Source organism: Neoarius graeffei, chromosome 15 (assembly GCF_027579695.1).
Source record: "Neoarius graeffei isolate fNeoGra1 chromosome 15, fNeoGra1.pri, whole genome shotgun sequence".
NCBI classification, from domain to species: Eukaryota; Metazoa; Chordata; class Actinopteri; order Siluriformes; family Ariidae; genus Neoarius; species Neoarius graeffei.
In genome coordinates, this window is record NC_083583.1 from 65,403,887 (window position 1) to 65,422,060 (window position 18,174).

Genomic DNA, 18,174 nt, shown 5'->3' on the forward strand with positions numbered 1-18,174 from the left:
CAACTACCCTTTAGTGTCGGTCCACATTCTTTTTTGAGGGGAAAAATTTAGTGTAAAGGCGGCAGTTAATCCTCGCCTTACCCACTCGATAATTTTGGGGACTGATTGGCTGGGATTTCAGGAATTAATGAGGCATTTAGTGAAGAGTGGGTCCTGCCATAGTTCAGCAGGGGGAGGTCCCGGTGTGGCATTGGCGGGAGCAGCTGTCACAGAGCCGGCTACGTCATCTCTGCATCAGAGCGAGGAGCCACAGGCTCCTCCTCCCTCTCTCGGGGAATCCCTTGGGGATTTCCCATTAGAGCAATCGTGAGACGAGACTCTGCGGCATGCGTTTGACCAAGTGAGAGTAATCGATGGTCAAACGCTCCAGCCAAACGCCACCCCGTCCTTCCCCTATTTCTCCATTATAAGAGATAGATTATACCGAGTGACGCAGGACACTCAGACTAAGGAGCCGATTACACAGCTTTTGATTCCAAAGAGCCGCTGGGAATTCCAGGCGGCTCACTTTAATCCCATGGTTGGACACTTGGGGCAGGATAAGACACTAGCCCAAATAATGGCCCAGTTCTATTGGCCAGGGATTCGCGGTGATGTCCGTAGGTGGTGTACGGCATGCTGCGAATGCCAGTTAGTAAATCCAGTGGCTATTCCAAAACCGCCTTTGCGCCCTCTACCATTAATTGAGACCCCGTTCGAAAGAATTGGGATGGATCTCGTCCGGCCATTAGATCGGTCAACACGAGGGTATCGCTTTATTTTAGTTCTGGTGGACTATGCAACGCGATACCCGGAAGCAGTGCCTCTCCGCAATATCTCAGCACGCAGTATTGCGGAGGCGCTCTTCCGTGTCATCTCCCAAGTCGGAATCCCCAAAGAGATTCTGACTGATCAAGGCACCTCGTTTATGTCACGCACACTGAGCGAACTGTATGGGTTATTGGGAATTAAACTGATCCGCACCAGCATTTATCACCCACAAACGGACGGTTTAGTCGAACGGTTCAATCGCACCCTCAAGAATATAATTAAAAAATTTGTTCGCGAGGACACACGCAATTGGGATAAATGGCTCAAACCCCTGTTATTTGCAGTGTGAGAGGTCCCACAAGCCTCCACGGGATTCTCCCCATTCGAATTATTATATGGGCGTAAGCTGCGCGGCATCCTAGATGTACTGCGAGAAAATTGGGAGGACGGACCTTCCCCCAGCAAAAATGAACTTCAATACATTATTGACCTGCACACAAAACTCCACACACTCACACACACAACCCAGGAGAATTTGCGGCAGGCCCAAGAACGGCAAACCCGCCTGTACGACAGGGGTATGCGGCTTAGGGAGTTCGCACCGGGAGATAAAGTACTCGTACTATTGCCCACATCGAGCTCCAAATTGATCACCAAGTGGCAAGGACCCTTTGAGGTCACACAGCGAGTTGGGGACGTCGACTATGAGGTGAGGCGAATGGACAGGGGTGGGGCACTACAGATTTACCACCTCAATCTGCTCAAACTCTGGAACGAGGAGGTCCCCGTGGCATTGGTGTCGGTGGTTCCAGAGAAGGCGGAGCTGGGGCCAGAGGTTCAAAAGGGAACATTGACATCGCGTACCTCTCCAGTCCCCTGTGGAGACCACCTCTCCCAACTCATGGAGGTTGCCCAGTTGCAGACCGAATTTTCGGACATGTTCTCACCCCTGCCCGGCCGTACTGACCTCATAGAACACCACATTGAGATGCCCCCGGGGGTGGTAGTGCACAGCCGCCCTTACAGGCTACCCGAACACAAGAAAAAAGTGGTTCGGGAAGAACTCGAGGCCACGCTCGAAATGGGTATCGTCGAGGAGTCCCACAGTGACTGGAGCAGCCCGGTGGTCTTGGTTCCCAAGGCCGACGGGTCGGTCCGGTTCTGTGTGGACTATAGAAAAGTCAATGTGGTGTCTAAATTCAATGCATACCCAATGCCTCGTATTGATGAGTTGCTGGATCGACTAGGCATGGCTCGCTTTTACCCGACACTGGATTTAATAAAGGGTTATTGGCAGATCCCCTTGACTCCACTATCCCGAGAAAAAATGGCCTTTTCCACACCGTTTGGCTTACACCAATTTGTTACACTTCCTTTTGGGCTGTTTGGGGCGCTTGCTACTTTCCAGCGGCTGATGGACAGGGTTCTCCGCCCCCATGCCACCTATGCGGCCACGTACTTAGATGATATCATAATCTATAGTAATGACTGGCCGCGGCATTTAGAACACCTAAGGGCCGTCCTTAGGTCGCTGAGGCGAGCAGGTCTCACGGCCAACCCGAAGAAGTGTGCAATTGGGCGGGTGGAAGTATGGTATCTGGGCTTCCACTTGGGCAATGGGCAGGTGCGTCCCCAAATTAACAAGACAGCAGCGATTGCGGCCTGCCCAAGGCCCAAGACCAAAAAGGGGGTGAGACAGTTTCTGGGGCTGGCTGGCTACCATCGGAGGTTTATACCTAATTATTCGGACGTCACCAGCCCGCTGACTGATCTCAGTAAAAAGGGGGCACCAGATCTGGTCCAGTGGACGGAGCAATGCCAGCTGGCTTTTTCTGAGGTGAAGGCTGCACTGTGTGGGGGGCCACTGTTACACTCCCCTGACTTTTCTCTCCCCTTTATGTTGTAGACGGACATGTCAGACAGAGGGCTAGGGGCTGTTTTGTCCCAGGAGGTGGAGGGGGAGGATCATCCAGTGCTGTATATCAGCAGAAAGCTGTCGGTGCATGAGGGGCGCTACAGCACCATCGAGAAAGAGTGCCTAGCCATCAAGTGGGCGGTCCTCACCCTCTGCTACTACCTGCTGGGACGCCCTTTCACCCTCTGTTCAGACCATGCGCCCCTCCAGTGGCTCCACCGCATGAAGGATGCCAACACGCAGATCACCCATTGGTATCTGGCACTCCAGCCCTTTAACTTCAAGGTGATCCACAGGCCGGGGGCGCAGATGGTCGTGGCGGACTTCCTCTCCCGTCAAAGGGGGGGGGGGGGGGGGGGTGTGTGAGTTGGCTGCAGGCCGGACAGCCGCCCGGCCTGAGTCGGGAGGTGGGGGTATGTGGCAGCGGGGGCATGGTCAAGCGTCGGTTTGTGACCAGAGGGTGGAGTCAGGGAAGGTAAGTGGCAGAATCACTGCACCTGATGTCAGTTAACGTGTGTTTTGTGTGTCTTCCCCAGTGACCGCGCCCTATATAAGGAGAGAGAGGGCAGAGGAAGGGAGCTCTCTCCCCAACCAGATGCCTTGTGTGTGCATGCGTGTGTGACTGGGAGAGTGGAAAATAAGGACACTGAAAAGTGGCAAATAAAAGAGTTTTGTTGAACTCAGTTCTGGCCTGCCGTCCTTCTGTGCTCCACCCACCCATCAGAATTGCTACATAGCGATTTTTGTAAATTGTGGACAGACAACGACGGAAGACACATGATCGCATAAGCTTATCTGGCCTGGCCTACAGCCGGATGAGCTAATGATATAGTGAGTACCACTTAATGCACTTGGAGAAGCTATCTCAGAAATGACCTTTGACCTTGAGCCTAGAAAATCTAACTCCAAATTAATTTTATTTTCATAGCTTATAACTCATTCATCTCAGTAAATCCTGTGTGCGTCTGAAAGGGGTAATTACAGGACAAGTAATATTTTATTAATTATACTTAGACCTTGCTTTCCAGAGGCTGATTTGCTCATCTGATTTAAAGTCTTTTGTCACCAAGGTCTTGAATCTACTAGCTATACTTTAACATTTTAAATATTTTAAAGCAACTGTTAGTCCTTAAAACCTTCTGTCGCTGGCAAACTGAGCAATGTGCCAAAAAAGTTAATGCTGACACCTTTCTGTTTTAGCCAGCATTAACTTTTTCAGCAGTTTGTGCTACAGTAATTCTTCTGTGGGATTGGACCATATGGGCTAGCCTTCGTACCCCATGCAAATCAATGAGCCTTCGACACCCATGACCCTGTCGCAGGTTCACCGGTTGTCCTTCCTTGGACCACTTTTGGTAGATACTAACCACTGCATACTGGGAACACCCCACAAGATGTTCTATTTTGTAGATGCTCAGACCCAGTTATCTAGCAATCACAATTTGGCCCTTGTCAAAGTCGCTCAGATCCTTACGCTTGCCCATTTTTCCTGCTTCCAACACATCAACTTCAAGAACTGACTGTTCTCTTGCTGCCTGATATATCCCACCCCCTGACAGGTGCCATTGTAATGAGATAATCAATGTTATTCACTTCACCTGTTAGTTATTTTAATGTTATGGTTGATCGGTGTTTGTATATTTGATCCTTACCATTAATTTCAATGCAAGAAAATATCCATTGTCCATTCCAGAACTACTTCGCTTGAGTATTGTACTCAAAATAACTTTTGTAAATATTCTGAGTAAAGTGAAAGGTATTGTGTACTAAAACATACTAAACATACACCATCTACACAAATAATAATGCTATATGAAGAAGAAATCTTTGTCACATGCACACTTCAAGCACAGTGAAATTCATCCTCTGCAATTAACCCATCTGAAGCAATGAACACACACACCCAGAGCAGTGGGCAGCCACACTAGAGTGCCCGGGGAGCAGTCAGGGGTTAGGTACCTTGCTCAAGGGCACTTCAGCCCAAGGCTGCCCCACATTAACCTAACTGCATGTCTTTGGACTGTGGGGGAAACCAGAGCACCCGGAGGAAACCCACACAGACACGGGGAGAACATGCAAACTCCACACAGAAAGGCCCTCGCCGGCCGCTGGGTTTGAACCCGGAACCTTCTTGTTGTGAGGCGGCCATGCTAACCACTACACCACCGTGCTGCCCATATAGGGAATGTTGAATTTATTTAAGGATTGGAACTAGAATAATGAATTTATTTCCTGTCCAAATACACTCAAATAATCAGACATATTCAAAGAGAAAGATGACTATTCTGTGATTGATGGCTCACATGATTCATGTATGATTTTTCTAGACTGTATGTACATGCTATTTTTATTATATATAATTATTTATTTCATTTCACACAGTTGGCACATGATGATTGTTATTTTAATGTCCTCACTGGACTCTTTCCGAGTTCGGAAATTTAGGTAGAGCTGAACTCTGCATGCACATCAGCTGCAGTTATGATGTTCTTTCAAAGCATGACATCAGACATGCAGATGACTCCTGCTGACATTTCATCCCTGCTCTGAATGAAATGCCAGTTTGGCACATGTTCAGCTCACATGCAGCATGTACCAAAATAGCATGGACTGAAGACAATGGATCAACAAGCTCTAGTTTTCCACATTCAATTGACTTCTTCTGACAGACTGGTAAAGCAGAACCCAATGAAGAGGGAGATATAATTGAATTTTCAGACCATTACACTGCAGAATGTAATCTTGTCAAGACTAATAGGTTTTACTGAACTGAACACAGTGAAATAGTGTATTACAATCTATAACATATATTTAAAAATAAATGTAGAATATTTAATTCATAAAAGTGCCTTAATAGATAAAAAAATATTCACAACATATTCAAAACATTTATACGACCAAATCCTGGATGCTATATTAATGTAACCTTGTCAGTTGTTCCCCCACCCCCCAACCATCTCTTCATTTTGCCAGTTCAAGATTGCACGAAAAAACTCATTTTTCCTGGTCTTCATGCATTGAAGCATTTTCAAGGTTACAGAAAAGCAACAACGCTGCTTAAAGGAGCACGTGCAACAGGACACACATTTCCTCATAGATGTCAGGTGGATTCAGAGACACGTGCTGTCTGCAGTTTCTGGAAGCACTATTCCTCATGTCAGAGGTCTATCAACTCAGAACAAGGCTTTCACTTCTGATAAATCAACTGAGACTCTTAGCATTCACTTTGCAAAACAAACACATCGTTCAAATGAGCCACCCAGAAAAGGCTCACTGCAAAGTCCTCAATCGCTTATTCTGTCTTGAGATTGTACAAATGGTTCCAAAATGCTTATACAACTTGGTGGATTATTTCGTCAAAAAGTCTATCTATCAATCTATCTATTTTTTAGTTAAAGCTTATTGTATCCTGCTTCATGGGTGAACCGATAATAGTAATTTATGAAGCATTTACAGTGTCTTGCAAAAGTATTCATCCCCCTTGGTGTTTGTCCTGTTTTGTCGCATTACAAGATGGAATTAAAATGGATTTTTGGGGGGTTAGCACCATTTAATTTACACAATGGATTTTTGGGGGGTTAGCACCATTTGATTTACACAATATGCCTATCACTTTAAAAGTGCCTTTTTTAAAATTGTGACACAAACAATAATTAAGCTGAAAAAAAAAACAGAAATCGGGAGTGTGCATAGGTATTCACCCCCTTTCATATGAAACTCCTAAATAAGAGCTGGTCCAACCAATTCACTTCATAAGTCATATAATTAGTTGATTAAGATCCACCTGTGTGCAATCAAAGTGTCACATGAACTGTCACATCATGTCTACATAAATCAACCTGTTCTGGAAGGACCCTGACTCTGCTACACTACTCAGCAAGCAACATGAAAACCAAGGAGCACTCCAAACAGGTCAGAGACAAAGTTGTGGAGAAGTATAGATCAGGGTTAGGTTATAAAAAATATCCCAAACTTTGAATATCCCAGGGAGCACCATTAAATCCATTATAGCAAAATGGAAAGAATATGGCACCACTACAAACCTGACAAGAGAAGGCCGCCCACCAAAACTCAGAGACCAGGCAAGGAGGGCATTAATCAGAGATGCAACAAAGACACCAAAGATAACACTGAAGGAGCTGCAAAGATCCACAGCGGAGATGGGAGTATCTGTCCATAGGACCACTTTAAGCTGTACACTCCACAGAGCTGGGCTTTATGGAAGAGTGACCAGAAAAAAAAAAAAAGACATTGCTTAAAGAAAAAAAAATAAGAAAAGAAAAAAAATAAGAAAACACGTTTGGAGTTTGCCCAACAGCATGCACTCAAAAAAAGAATTCATTGGATGAACGTAATTTTATCTTGCCACCTATATTCCATTTAAAGAAATCATGTTAAGTCAGTCTATCTTGACTGTGTTAGTCTGATTTAAGTAAATTAAGTTAGTGCAACACAATTCAATCATGTTGGATGAACTAATATAGCTTTTGCCTGTTATACTAATGTAAATCTTGTTGGATGAACTAATATTGGTTTTGTCTGTTATACTAATGTAAATCTTGTTTTAGTGTTCTTTTCACAGTTAGTGTAAGCAATATGTTTAATTAAATTATCAAAGATCCACTAACATACATAAAGAATATGCAAAAACATTTACAATTTATTTAACATTTGGGTGCAACATAGAACTGACACCGGATCTTTACCATTGTCTTATTTTGTTTGATGCATCTCCACAATATGCCACAGTACAACTTAACTGCTGACTAAAACAGTGTCTTAAATCCTTCCAGGATCAATTAAACCAATTTTCTCTAAGACTCAAGTTGTTTGTGTCAAATATTAACCATATGATGCATTTGGGAATGCTGTATTCAGAGTTCAGCATTTACAGTCTTGCAAAATTTAAAGTTTAACATTCAACATGCAACATTTTTTTTCAACCTTTGTCACAAATGCTTGTAGAATATTTTATGAACAAAATAATTGAGACTGTGTAAGAAAACAGCCTTAAAACAATCTTCCAGGATTTGTGCATGACTGGTGTCATTTCAAGTTTTAAAATTTTAAGTGCAACAACTAAACTTCAAACGTTTGTAAAAATGAAATGTGTGCATAACTATAAAAATACGCATGTTATCATTTTAAACACTGAATCATTACAATCAACACGTGCACTGTTTTTTGTTTTTAAATCAGAAATGGTGAAAAATTACTGTCAAAGGAATGTCAGAAAATCTTTGTAAATAATACTCAACTTTAGGAGCTCAAAGTGCAAGTATGACTGCGCCACTCACAGAAACTGTTTTTGAAAACCCGTATGAATACAACTGCTCCAGCCACAACTGTCCATCTAGTAAAACCAGTCTGAATGTGTGTTCAAAAACACTGTTCTGTGTCATCTCCATTTTTAACATATGAGACGACAATCTTAATTTCAGTCCATTGTGCAAACTAAATTGTCTGTTGGAACATTTTTCTTCTAATTCTGAACTTTCAAAAACAAAAATCTGCATTGGCGGAGATGTGGACAAATGCCATGCTTGAATCAGTCTTCTTCAAGCCTATTCACCCTATAAGCTTGTTTTTCAGGAACTGTGCCTTGGATGACAACCTCTGCCCATCCAGCTTCAGTAGAAGCTTCTGCAGGACTTCAAAAGTACATTTGAGCTCGGGTGGGTAGCTCAGGTTCAGACAGTATATCAGTCCAAATAACAGAGCACAGGCAATCACAGTGTCCCCCAAACGACTGAGGACCTCCACACCTTCAATCAGGACACCGATGTCCTCTGGATCATCTCCAGGGTCTGCCTACTTCTGTATGATGTACACTCCCATCACAGTTTGCTCCATTGAAGTGTTGGCCTCAGTATCTGTGTCCTGTGGAGTAAAATATGACAATAAATACATTTGATATGAGTCTAGACAGTGTGGAAATAGACTTAGAACTTTATGCAGAAAAGAAGTACAAATTCAGTTGTACAGTTGGAGATGTACAGAAGTAATACAGATGTCTACATTATGGAAATGGTACAAAGTGAAATCTAAGGTTGGAAATCCCTGTGAGCACCGGCCTTTAGTGCTTACAGGAATGTCCAAATGAATGCTTTATTCATTTGAGAACTGGGAAAGGAAGTAACAGAGACCAGTAATCACTATGCAAGAGCTACAGGTTTCGAGAGAATATGGATCAATCAACCACATCAAGAACACTGCATAAAATTGGCCAGCCTTTACCAAAGCACCATGTTAACCTGCAGTTTTCTAGAGTATGTAACTCACCATATATTCCTTCACGAGTTTCTCATGGTCTTCGCTCAGGCAGATGCACAAGGACTTGAGGATGCATGCTCATCTTGTATGTATTGTGTCATCCTGAGGGAAAAAGGGAACCAATTTTGACAATATTCTGCATTTTAGCAGTTCCAAAAAAGAACTCCACAGTATTAACGGATTTGTGGAACTTTTGCTTACATACATATTTATGCTTACGCAATTGTCATGACAGAGACATAAAAAGTATTAAGCATAGGTCTACACATTTTAATGCGAACCTTGGAAATGGCCACCATGATATGTCTAATTTTTTTCCCAGCCGCTCCACCTTTCCCTCCAAAGAGCTCCATCATGTGTGGAGAGTGTTGGTCGAGCTCAGCAAAGAATGCAGACAACAGAGGTACAGTTGATATGCGCATGAACTTGTTGTCGATCTGAAAAACAACAATACACGTGTCACTCATCCTATTTGAACATCACAACAATATACAACACAGGAAGGATGAACAGTGAACTATTACTGTAGCTGTTCGATCATGATATTAGGGGTGGGAGAAAAAAATTGATTCACGATAGTGGAGGAAGGAGGACAGAGACGAGGGAGGACAGAGAGAGGATGAATGTTAACCAGTTTAAAGACCTGCAGCCTTTTTAAACAGTAGAGTCTGAGGCTTCAACCATTAATCAGTTCAACAATATGAAAGCTTATTCTAAGGGTCTTGTCAATAAGGAGAAAAGAATGTTAATTAGTCTTCATATTAAAAATATAAACTGGATATTATAAACAAGTTTATATGAATCACGCAGTGCTACCACATAATAAAGTAAATGTACAGCCCTGTATAGTGTAAATGTCATCATCATTCCACTTTTTTCCATGGTTTGGTGTTAAAAAAAGACAAACAACTGGTCAACACTATATTTGATTTGTCATTATCTTCCTGTACTTGTGTGCACACACTTTGAGGTATACATAAAGCCTGAACACATAGTACTGTAGGACATTCACCTCTTTCTGAGTGAACAGAACTGGCCATCTGCTTTTGAAGTCTGCAATGAGAGGCTGTCCTTGAAGAACTTCTTGTCTTCTATATGAGAAAGTCTTTTCCATTTTCAGTGCCACTACATGGTCATTGTTTCTCTTCTTAATCTCTGAAAGCAGTGCAATTCTCTCGTTTTCCAGAGTGTCCGTCGTTTCTCCTTTTGGATGCTGTGGACAGTAATTGACTTCTGCCCTTCTGGGCTTTTTCACATTCAAGGCTGCTTTGTCTTGGGCCTTGTTCTTCAGTGAATTTATGGTCACCTCATGACATCCAAGGCCTCTTAGTTTGGTCCTGAAGTTGGCCATCTTATACTTGAGGCTAATCTTCCACCCATAACAGCCATTGAAGGATCCCTGCTCCTTCAGACATGGATGCTTTTTCACAAGAGCTTCTGCAACATCATTCAGATCATTGTCAGTTGGGTAGGCTTTGAATTTAATGATTTCTTCGGCCAGTTTCTCCAAAACGTGTGATTTCAGTTTCGGTGAGGGGCTCAAATGAGTTCCACTAACACTGCACTCAGTATTGGCCTTGTCAAGTTGCAGTTCAGCGTCATAGTTGAAACTAGGGATTGTGAAGACACTTGGCCAAACTGACAGCCTTGTAGATGGTGATGAACCTGAAGATGAAGTGGGCTCTGTATTATCTGTTTCAACCGAGGAGACTGACAATGAATCTGTTGATCCTTGGACTGCTAGAGGTTGACGTGTCATTGTGTCATCATTGTTGTGAATACCCAAGTATACAACCTTTATAGTTGCTTTGTCATGTATTTCGGAGGTCACCAACAGGTTTACGAACTCATTTCCAAAATCAGCATCTTGATATTGAAGCCGAAAATCTTCTTGCAATCCAAAACTGGTCTTCATTGTCTGGCACAATTCCTGTATGGAGTCCGGTATCCCTGCTGGCAGAATTAGCTTCCTGGCATCATCTTCACCAAGGATAACCTTCAGTCTTATGGGCTGGGCCATTGTGTGGACCTGAACAAAAACAAAAAAACACTGGCTGAATATTTCACAATGAAAAAACACACAGTCTCTTACAATAATTTATAATTAGGCAAGTGTTGATATTTATTTTTAATCAAAACTAGGATCTAGCCCTGTGATGACCTGGCAACTTGTCCAGGGTGTACCCCGCCTTTCGCCTGTAGTCAGCTGGGATAGGCTCCAGCTTGCCTGCAACCCTGTAGAAGGATAAAGCGGCTAGAGATAATGAGATGAGAAAACTAGGATCTTATGTGATATGTATTACTCTGCTTAACAGCTATTCTGATTTAACCTGTTTTTCCACAAAAAAAAAAATTCTGAACATTCTCTGGTCCAAGCTTCTCAAATTTGATCATTTTCTGTCTTATAATGTAAATTAATTAATATATTTTGGTTGTGGACTTGATTACTTAACTGATTACTTAAAAATAATAAATTAATACATTCATTCATCATTAAAATCATACCTTGTATGATTTTACGACTTACTATACCACATGATGTGGGGAAAAAATACTTACAAACATTACTCCCATCTTCCAATTAAGTTAATGTGTCTCTTTAAGCCTACGTAACAACCGGATGTACGATTTTTTGGCCATGCAATTTTTGGCATTTCCCAAATCGCTGCGTTTTTTTTGTTCGTGGAGAAAGACGCACGTTGGCCGTAAGTTTGTCTTGCAACCTGAAAAAAACTTAAGCGCCCGTAGAGTTTGTTTGACATGACAAAGAACCTCTGCGGCCGGTCTGCGGTCAGTCTACGGCTCGAAAATCAGCACGTCACACGCGCGCCCTCTGTGCGTTTCACGTGCGCCCTCCGTGCGTTTCTTGCGTTTTTTGCACATAGACCGGCCGTAGGAGCACGTACGGCCAGTTGTGACCGAGGCAATAGTGTAACCAGATGCAGGCCTCCCACTGAATAGACAGCTAACGGATAGTCATCGAGTAGTTCCCCATGCTCAATCAGAGACACCTCTCTCACATGTGACGTGTCGAGTTCAAAAGATCTGAAGTGCTCTCTATTCCAAGCGGATAACTTTTTCACAATAAAATGTATCTTGCCTTGCAAAACACAAATCTGCAGAATTTCGGCAAACTCAGGAAGACCAAATAATTGCCCGTGGACTACAATCATTCCTTTGTTGTAGTTCATACCACTGTATGACACACTTTTTGTAATATGGACATCAGTCTCATCTGGTAATCTTTGCTTAAAGGTGTCATTCCACGACAAACCGTTTAATACTTGCTCTTTTTGAAATACCATAGGTCACTCCGAGTTGCATATGCATGCTGCACGTGAAAATGTTCTTCTACCCCTATTCCCTGTATTAGCCTATGACAGAAAATAGACGGAAAAACGTCCTATGAACTTATGTCACTTCGAAAATTAGTAGTCATGGCCTCGCCCATAACCCACCGGAGGGAGCATCACAGTGCTGTTAGCCAATCAGAAGCGATATGTTTACATGTCATGAGTAAGAGCTGAAATCCTGTCATTCTCTCCCCACCCACTCCTCCACCAAACTAGAACAGCCTGAAACAGGAGCACCACAGCATTTTTTTCACCAAAACCGGCTCACAGGGCCGGTTCATACTAGAGACCACCGCACAATTAATGAAAAAAACGATGCAATGACACCTTTAATAGCAGTTGCAATGTTGCTTTGCAAAATATCAATTGGTACTGATGACACACTAGTTACCAGCAAAGGTGTCCTATGGTCAGAATAGTGCAAATCTGAGGCAATTGTGAGCTGGTGTTTTCTGGCAAGTGTGAGAGGAATGTTTTTAAAACAGGTGGTATGGCGAGCAATCTGTTTGAAGAAACTATGTTTCACCTCAAATCTCATAGTCCATTTATGGATAAGAGGCCCAAAGAGGTGAATCAAAGCAGGATAATACTCCAAATAAGGATGTTTAGGGAGCAGATGGCTGTTTGGAAAAAGCTCTTGGTATCTCTAGCGATGTTCACTGATTTTACACTCAAGATATGCAATCAACTCATCAGAGTGGACAGGGGCTACAACAAGCTCCACTATGTCCTTGAGATCCAAAACAACATGCCATATAGGTTCATCCTCTGAAACAAGTGGACCAATAATCAGAGGCAACAATCTAAGCAGAGACCAATTTTCATGTGCATTTCCACCAATGCTTTTTTTAACTGAGAAAGTCTGCGGTATTGCGTGAGGCCAATTGGTTTTATCTCCCCATTTGTACTCAAAATTTTGGATTAAATTGTTAAGTTTTTCTAAGGTGAAATACTTTTTAGAGATAAAAAGAGAAAAACAATGAGCGAGCTCCACAGGTATTATGCTCTCCAACAGATCATGTGCTACATCTGGAGGATAGCCTGCAGTGACATGAAAATGGGTGAGATTCTTACTCAAAATACAATCCCATTTAACTCCACAGCACGCACCTGTTGTTTCGAGTGCACGCTTCAAATGGGCTTCATGAAGTTCCCGCGTTCGACGCTCAAACACACCAGCAGTCAATGACTGGATTTCAGATTTCTTGGCAGTGCAGAATCTACAGATGTATTTCCCAGAAAAACTTTCTACAAAACCTGCCAGCCCATGGGCTCCTAGATTGTCAGCTATTACGCTGTTCACAGTGCCTTTGATACACTCTTTCAACTGACTGATGAACACACCATGTTGCTCCAAAATGACCAGATCTTTCAAAAATGGATCAAAGACTTTTTCGTACCCAAATTTCCTCAAATCTTCACTTTTACAAGCAACAGCCAAATAAATGGATGAGAGAGCAGAATGAGAGCAAGGAGGCAAATTGTCCAAGACCCAGTATACACCACAAAGCTTGTGCTTTTTACGTGAGGTCCCAAGAGGATTACAAACCTCAAAATCGTCAATGTAAAGTTTTGTGGAAATTCTCAACGCATCAACTGCTAGAAAGCTATTTGTTTTATAATGCTCACCATCTCGAAAAGACGTGTAAACCAGCTGATCACCATGCAAATCCTTTCTATTTTCTTGAGCTATGTGTTCTTCAATCACTCTATTCAGTAATTTATTGTGACTCAGTATTTCCTACAATGACTGCAATAAAGGGATGTACTGAAATTACCTCCTTTGGTCTACAGATAAAATATACTCAACAGGCTCTACAACCCTAAGATTTAGCTTGTAGTATTGTTTTCTTTTATAAGATGTGGCAACACTTGCCCAAAACTTTAGCCACAGGGTTAGAAACACATACAGAATTGGCAAGTTCTTCGATAACCTGATCGATATGGAGATTATGGCTATTGAAAATTTCTGTAATTGTATGCTTTGTGACAGGTGCACTACTGTAGCTGAACTTAACAAAAAATGCAACTCTTCCAATAACTCATCTACTCCTTTTGCTGGAATATGAAATATATATTCTAATTTCAACAATATTACCGCTAATTTTTTTCTCAATTAGTTGTTGCAGATTTTCAACAGCACCGTCATCACTTTCTATCACTGACTCAGTTTCAACTTCACCATATGATACATCAGCAGAACAGCCAGCCCTCACATTATCAGAGGTATCTGACACTTGCAACGGGTCCACAAATGTAACTACACTGGCTTTGAGATCTTTCAGTGTGTGTGGATGATGCTTCCTGTTTTTGTGTGTATAAAATGTGCTGTAAACATTTGTCTTGAAAGGGCAACCAAGAAACACACAACTAACTGTCTCGTTACTTCGCAGATGTGTTCCAATATGAACAAAAAAAATCTCTCTCAGTGGAGAGGTCACTGCATTCACATAACTTGCATTTAAAAGTTACTGAACTGGAAGCTGTCTGTGTAACCTGAGATGAATGAGCTTTATAGACATGGGTGTTGAATCCACTCCATGTCTTGAATGTGCACGGACAATTTACATATATGCACAGAAAATGTTGGCTTCTTCCATAATGATGATGTAGTTTATAATGTTTAAGTAATCTGTACCTACGACTCTCTCTAGTGACACAATGCTTGCACTGCCACATACACGTCACTGAAAGAAAAGAGAAAAACAAAATCAAAAACATTAGTAAATGATAAATAAATATACTAGTGCATCTCAAAAAATTAGAATACCATGAAAAAGTTCCTTTTTTCATAATTTAATTCAAAAAGGTAAACTTTCATATATTCTATATTCATTACATGTAAAGTGAAATATTTAAAGCCTTTTTTGTTTTAATTTTGATGATTATGGCTTATAGCTAATGAAAATCAGAAATCCAGTATCTCAAATTATTAGAATATTCCCTAAGATCAATCAAAAAAAGGATTTACAATGCAGAAATGTCCAACTTCTGAAAAGTATATTCATTTATACACTCAATACTTGGTTGGGGCTCCTTTACCATGAATTACTGTATTAATGCGCTGTGGCATGGAGGTGATCAGTCTGTGGCACTGCTGAGGTGTTATTGAAGCCCAGGTTGTTTTGATAGTGGCCTTCAGCATATCTGTATTTTTGGGTCGGGTGTTTCTCATCTTCCTCTTGACAATACCCTATAGATTCTCTATGGGGTTCAGGTCAGGCAAGTTGGCTGGCCAATCAAACACAGTAATATCATGGTCAGCAAACCATTTGGTAGTAGTTTTGGCACTGTGGGTAGGTGCTAAGTCCTGCTGGAAAAGGAAATCAGCATCTCCAAAAAGCTCGTCAGCAGATGGAAGCATGAAGTGCTCTAAAATCTCCTGGTAGACGGCTGTGTTGACTTTGGACTTGATAAAATACAGTGGACCAACACCAGCAGATGTTGGTCCAAATCATCACAGACTGTGGAAACTTCACACTAGGCTTCAAACACCTTGGATTCTGTGCCTCTCCACTCTTCCTCCAGACTCTAGAACCGTGATTTCCAAATTAAATGCAAAATGTACTTTCATCTGAAAAGAGGACTTTGAACCACTGGGCTGCAGTCCATTTCTTTCTCTCCTTAGCCCAGATAAGACACTTCTGACATTGTCTCTGGCTCAGGAGTAGCTTGATATTAGGAATGCAAAAGTTGTATCCCCTTTCTTGAAGATGTCTGTTCGTGATGGGTCTCGATACACTGACACCAGCCTCAGTCCACTCCTTGTGAAGCTCTCCCAAGTTCTTGAATCAACTTTTCTTGACAATCCTCTCAAGACTGCGGCCATCCCTGTTGCTTGTGCACCTTTTCCAGCCACCCTTTTCAGCAATGACCTTTTGTGGCTTACCCTCCTTGTGGAGGGCATCAGTGAATATCTTCTGGACAACAGTCAAGTCAGCAGTCTTCCCCATGATTGTGGTTGTGTGTACTGAACTAGACCGAGAGATACACTGTGTTCATACTGTTTTACTCAAACTCGAAATTAAATATTCTAATATTTTGAGATGTTTTTTTTATGTTTTTGTACTGTATGCCATACAGATTAAAATAGAAAAATGCTTGAAACATTTTAGTTTATGTGTAATGAGTCTATAATATATAACATTTTCACTTTCTTAAATAACTGATGGAAAATATTGAACTTTTTCACAATATTCTAATTTTTTGAGATGCACTAGTACTACATTTCCTCAAATACAAAATACCCAAATACAGGCCAGGGGAAAAAACAAGGCTGAATAAACTCCTGGTACAATGCTACATGCCAACGAGATAACAGATACACAATGACGAAAATATTAACAACTTGCCATGTATTTTTGAGGTGCATACAAATCTCAGGGCATGGGACACTACTTTATTTTGGGATGTATTTCTGGTAAAAAGAGAAATTGTTTTCAAAGGTTAATACAACATAAGGGATTTTTTGCCCAAAAATAAACGCTAGACTTATGCAAATGAAATCATCACCTATGGGCTTCTAGTCCTGTGTGGTGGTGGCTGTGTCTGCAGCCCCCCCAGCTGTCCCGGATGCTACCGAGTGCTAGCATGTCTCTTGTTCTCAGCAGCAGCAGTCAGGACCGCAAAGAAAATGAAATACAGTCTGAGTGAACTGCTGAAGCCGCGGACGGATACCCGGCCATCACCGGCAACTAAAGCCTCAACTGGTGACAAACTCACAAATGTCTAATGTGTACAATTTATCACTCACGTTGTTTAAATAAATGCATTCGTGTATATATATATATATATATATATATATCTGAATTACTTACCTTGGCAAACAATTCTTGCATGTGCTGGCGGTCAAACTTTCCACTCCGACTTCCAGAAATTTCTCTGCATCCGGTAGGTGTGGCACATGCGTAATAGCTCTCCCTATCAGAGTCATTGATTTGAAGGACCTCATTCTCATTGCATTGAAATGAATGAATCTAATTCATCTGAATTTTCTTTGATTCACATTAAACAAACAAGAACAAATAATTTAATGGAGATAAACATGATTAATTCATTTAATGTGAACATATTTCAGGTTTGCTAATCAAACATGCCCTGGGTGACTTTTTGGAGTGTGTGGCAGACTCCCCAAACATATGGAATAAGATTCTTTGGTCAGATGAGATGAAAATTGAACTTTTTGGCCATCATGGGAAATGCCATGTGTGGCGCAAACCCAACACCCTGAGAACACCATTCCTACAGTGAAGCATGGTGGTGGCAGCATCATGTTTTGGGGATATTTTTCATCTGCAGGGACAGGAAAGCTGGTCAGGACTGAAGGAAAGATGGATGGCATTAAATACAGGGCACTTCTGGAGGAAAACCTGTTTGAGTCGGCCATGGGTTTGAGACTGGGACAAAGGTTCACGTTCCAGCAAGACAATGACCATAAACATACTACTAAAGCTACACTGGAGTGGTTTAAAGGTAAACATTTAAATGTCTTGAAATGGCCTAATCAAAGCCCAGACCTCAATCCGATTGAGAATCTGTGGGATAACTTGAAGATTGCTGTACACCAACACAACCCATCTAACTTGAAGGAGTTGGAGCAGTTTTGCTTTGAGGAATGGGCAAAAATTCCAGTGGCTAGATGTGCTAAGCTAATAGAGACATACACCTTGAGACCTGCAGCTGTAATTGCAGCAAAAGGTGGCTCTACAAAGTATTGACTTTGGGGGGTGAATACCTATGCACACTCCAGATTTCTGTTTTTTCACCTTAATTATTTTTTGTGTCACAATAACAAAACAGGGTGGCACGGTGGTGTAGTGGTTAGCGCTGTCGCCTCACAGCAAGAAGGTCCGGGTTTGAGCCCCGTGGCCGGCGAGGGCCTTT

General features: G+C 42.0%; 1 protein-coding gene across 1 annotated transcript; it reads right to left on the minus strand.

The window, feature by feature from the left end:
* Positions 1-7,709: 7,709 nt before the first annotated feature.
* Positions 7,710-14,969, minus strand: LOC132898947 (uncharacterized). The gene is made up of 5 exons (XM_060940611.1): positions 14,934-14,969; positions 9,951-10,967; positions 9,220-9,375; positions 8,948-9,040; positions 7,710-8,545 (listed from the first exon to the last, which is right to left on the minus strand). Exons 2-4 carry the CDS (start codon positions 10,956-10,958, stop codon positions 9,017-9,019), a joined length of 1,188 nt encoding a protein of 395 aa, XP_060796594.1. The 5' UTR covers positions 10,959-10,967; positions 14,934-14,969; the 3' UTR covers positions 7,710-8,545; positions 8,948-9,016.
* Positions 14,970-18,174: the final 3,205 nt, after the last annotated feature.

Excerpts from the sequence above, each read along its gene's own strand:
- LOC132898947 (XM_060940611.1), bottom strand. The coding sequence starts at position 10,958 with ATGGCCCAGCCCATAAGACTGAAGGTTATCCTTGGTGAAGATGATGCC. Across the intron at positions 9,376-9,950 it reads TTCTGTTCACTCAGAAAGAG|ATCGACAACAAGTTCATGCG; the intron begins GTGAATGTCCTA and ends GTTGTTTTTCAG. Across the intron at positions 9,041-9,219 it reads TCATGGTGGCCATTTCCAAG|GATGACACAATACATACAAG; the intron begins GTTCGCATTAAA and ends TTTTTCCCTCAG.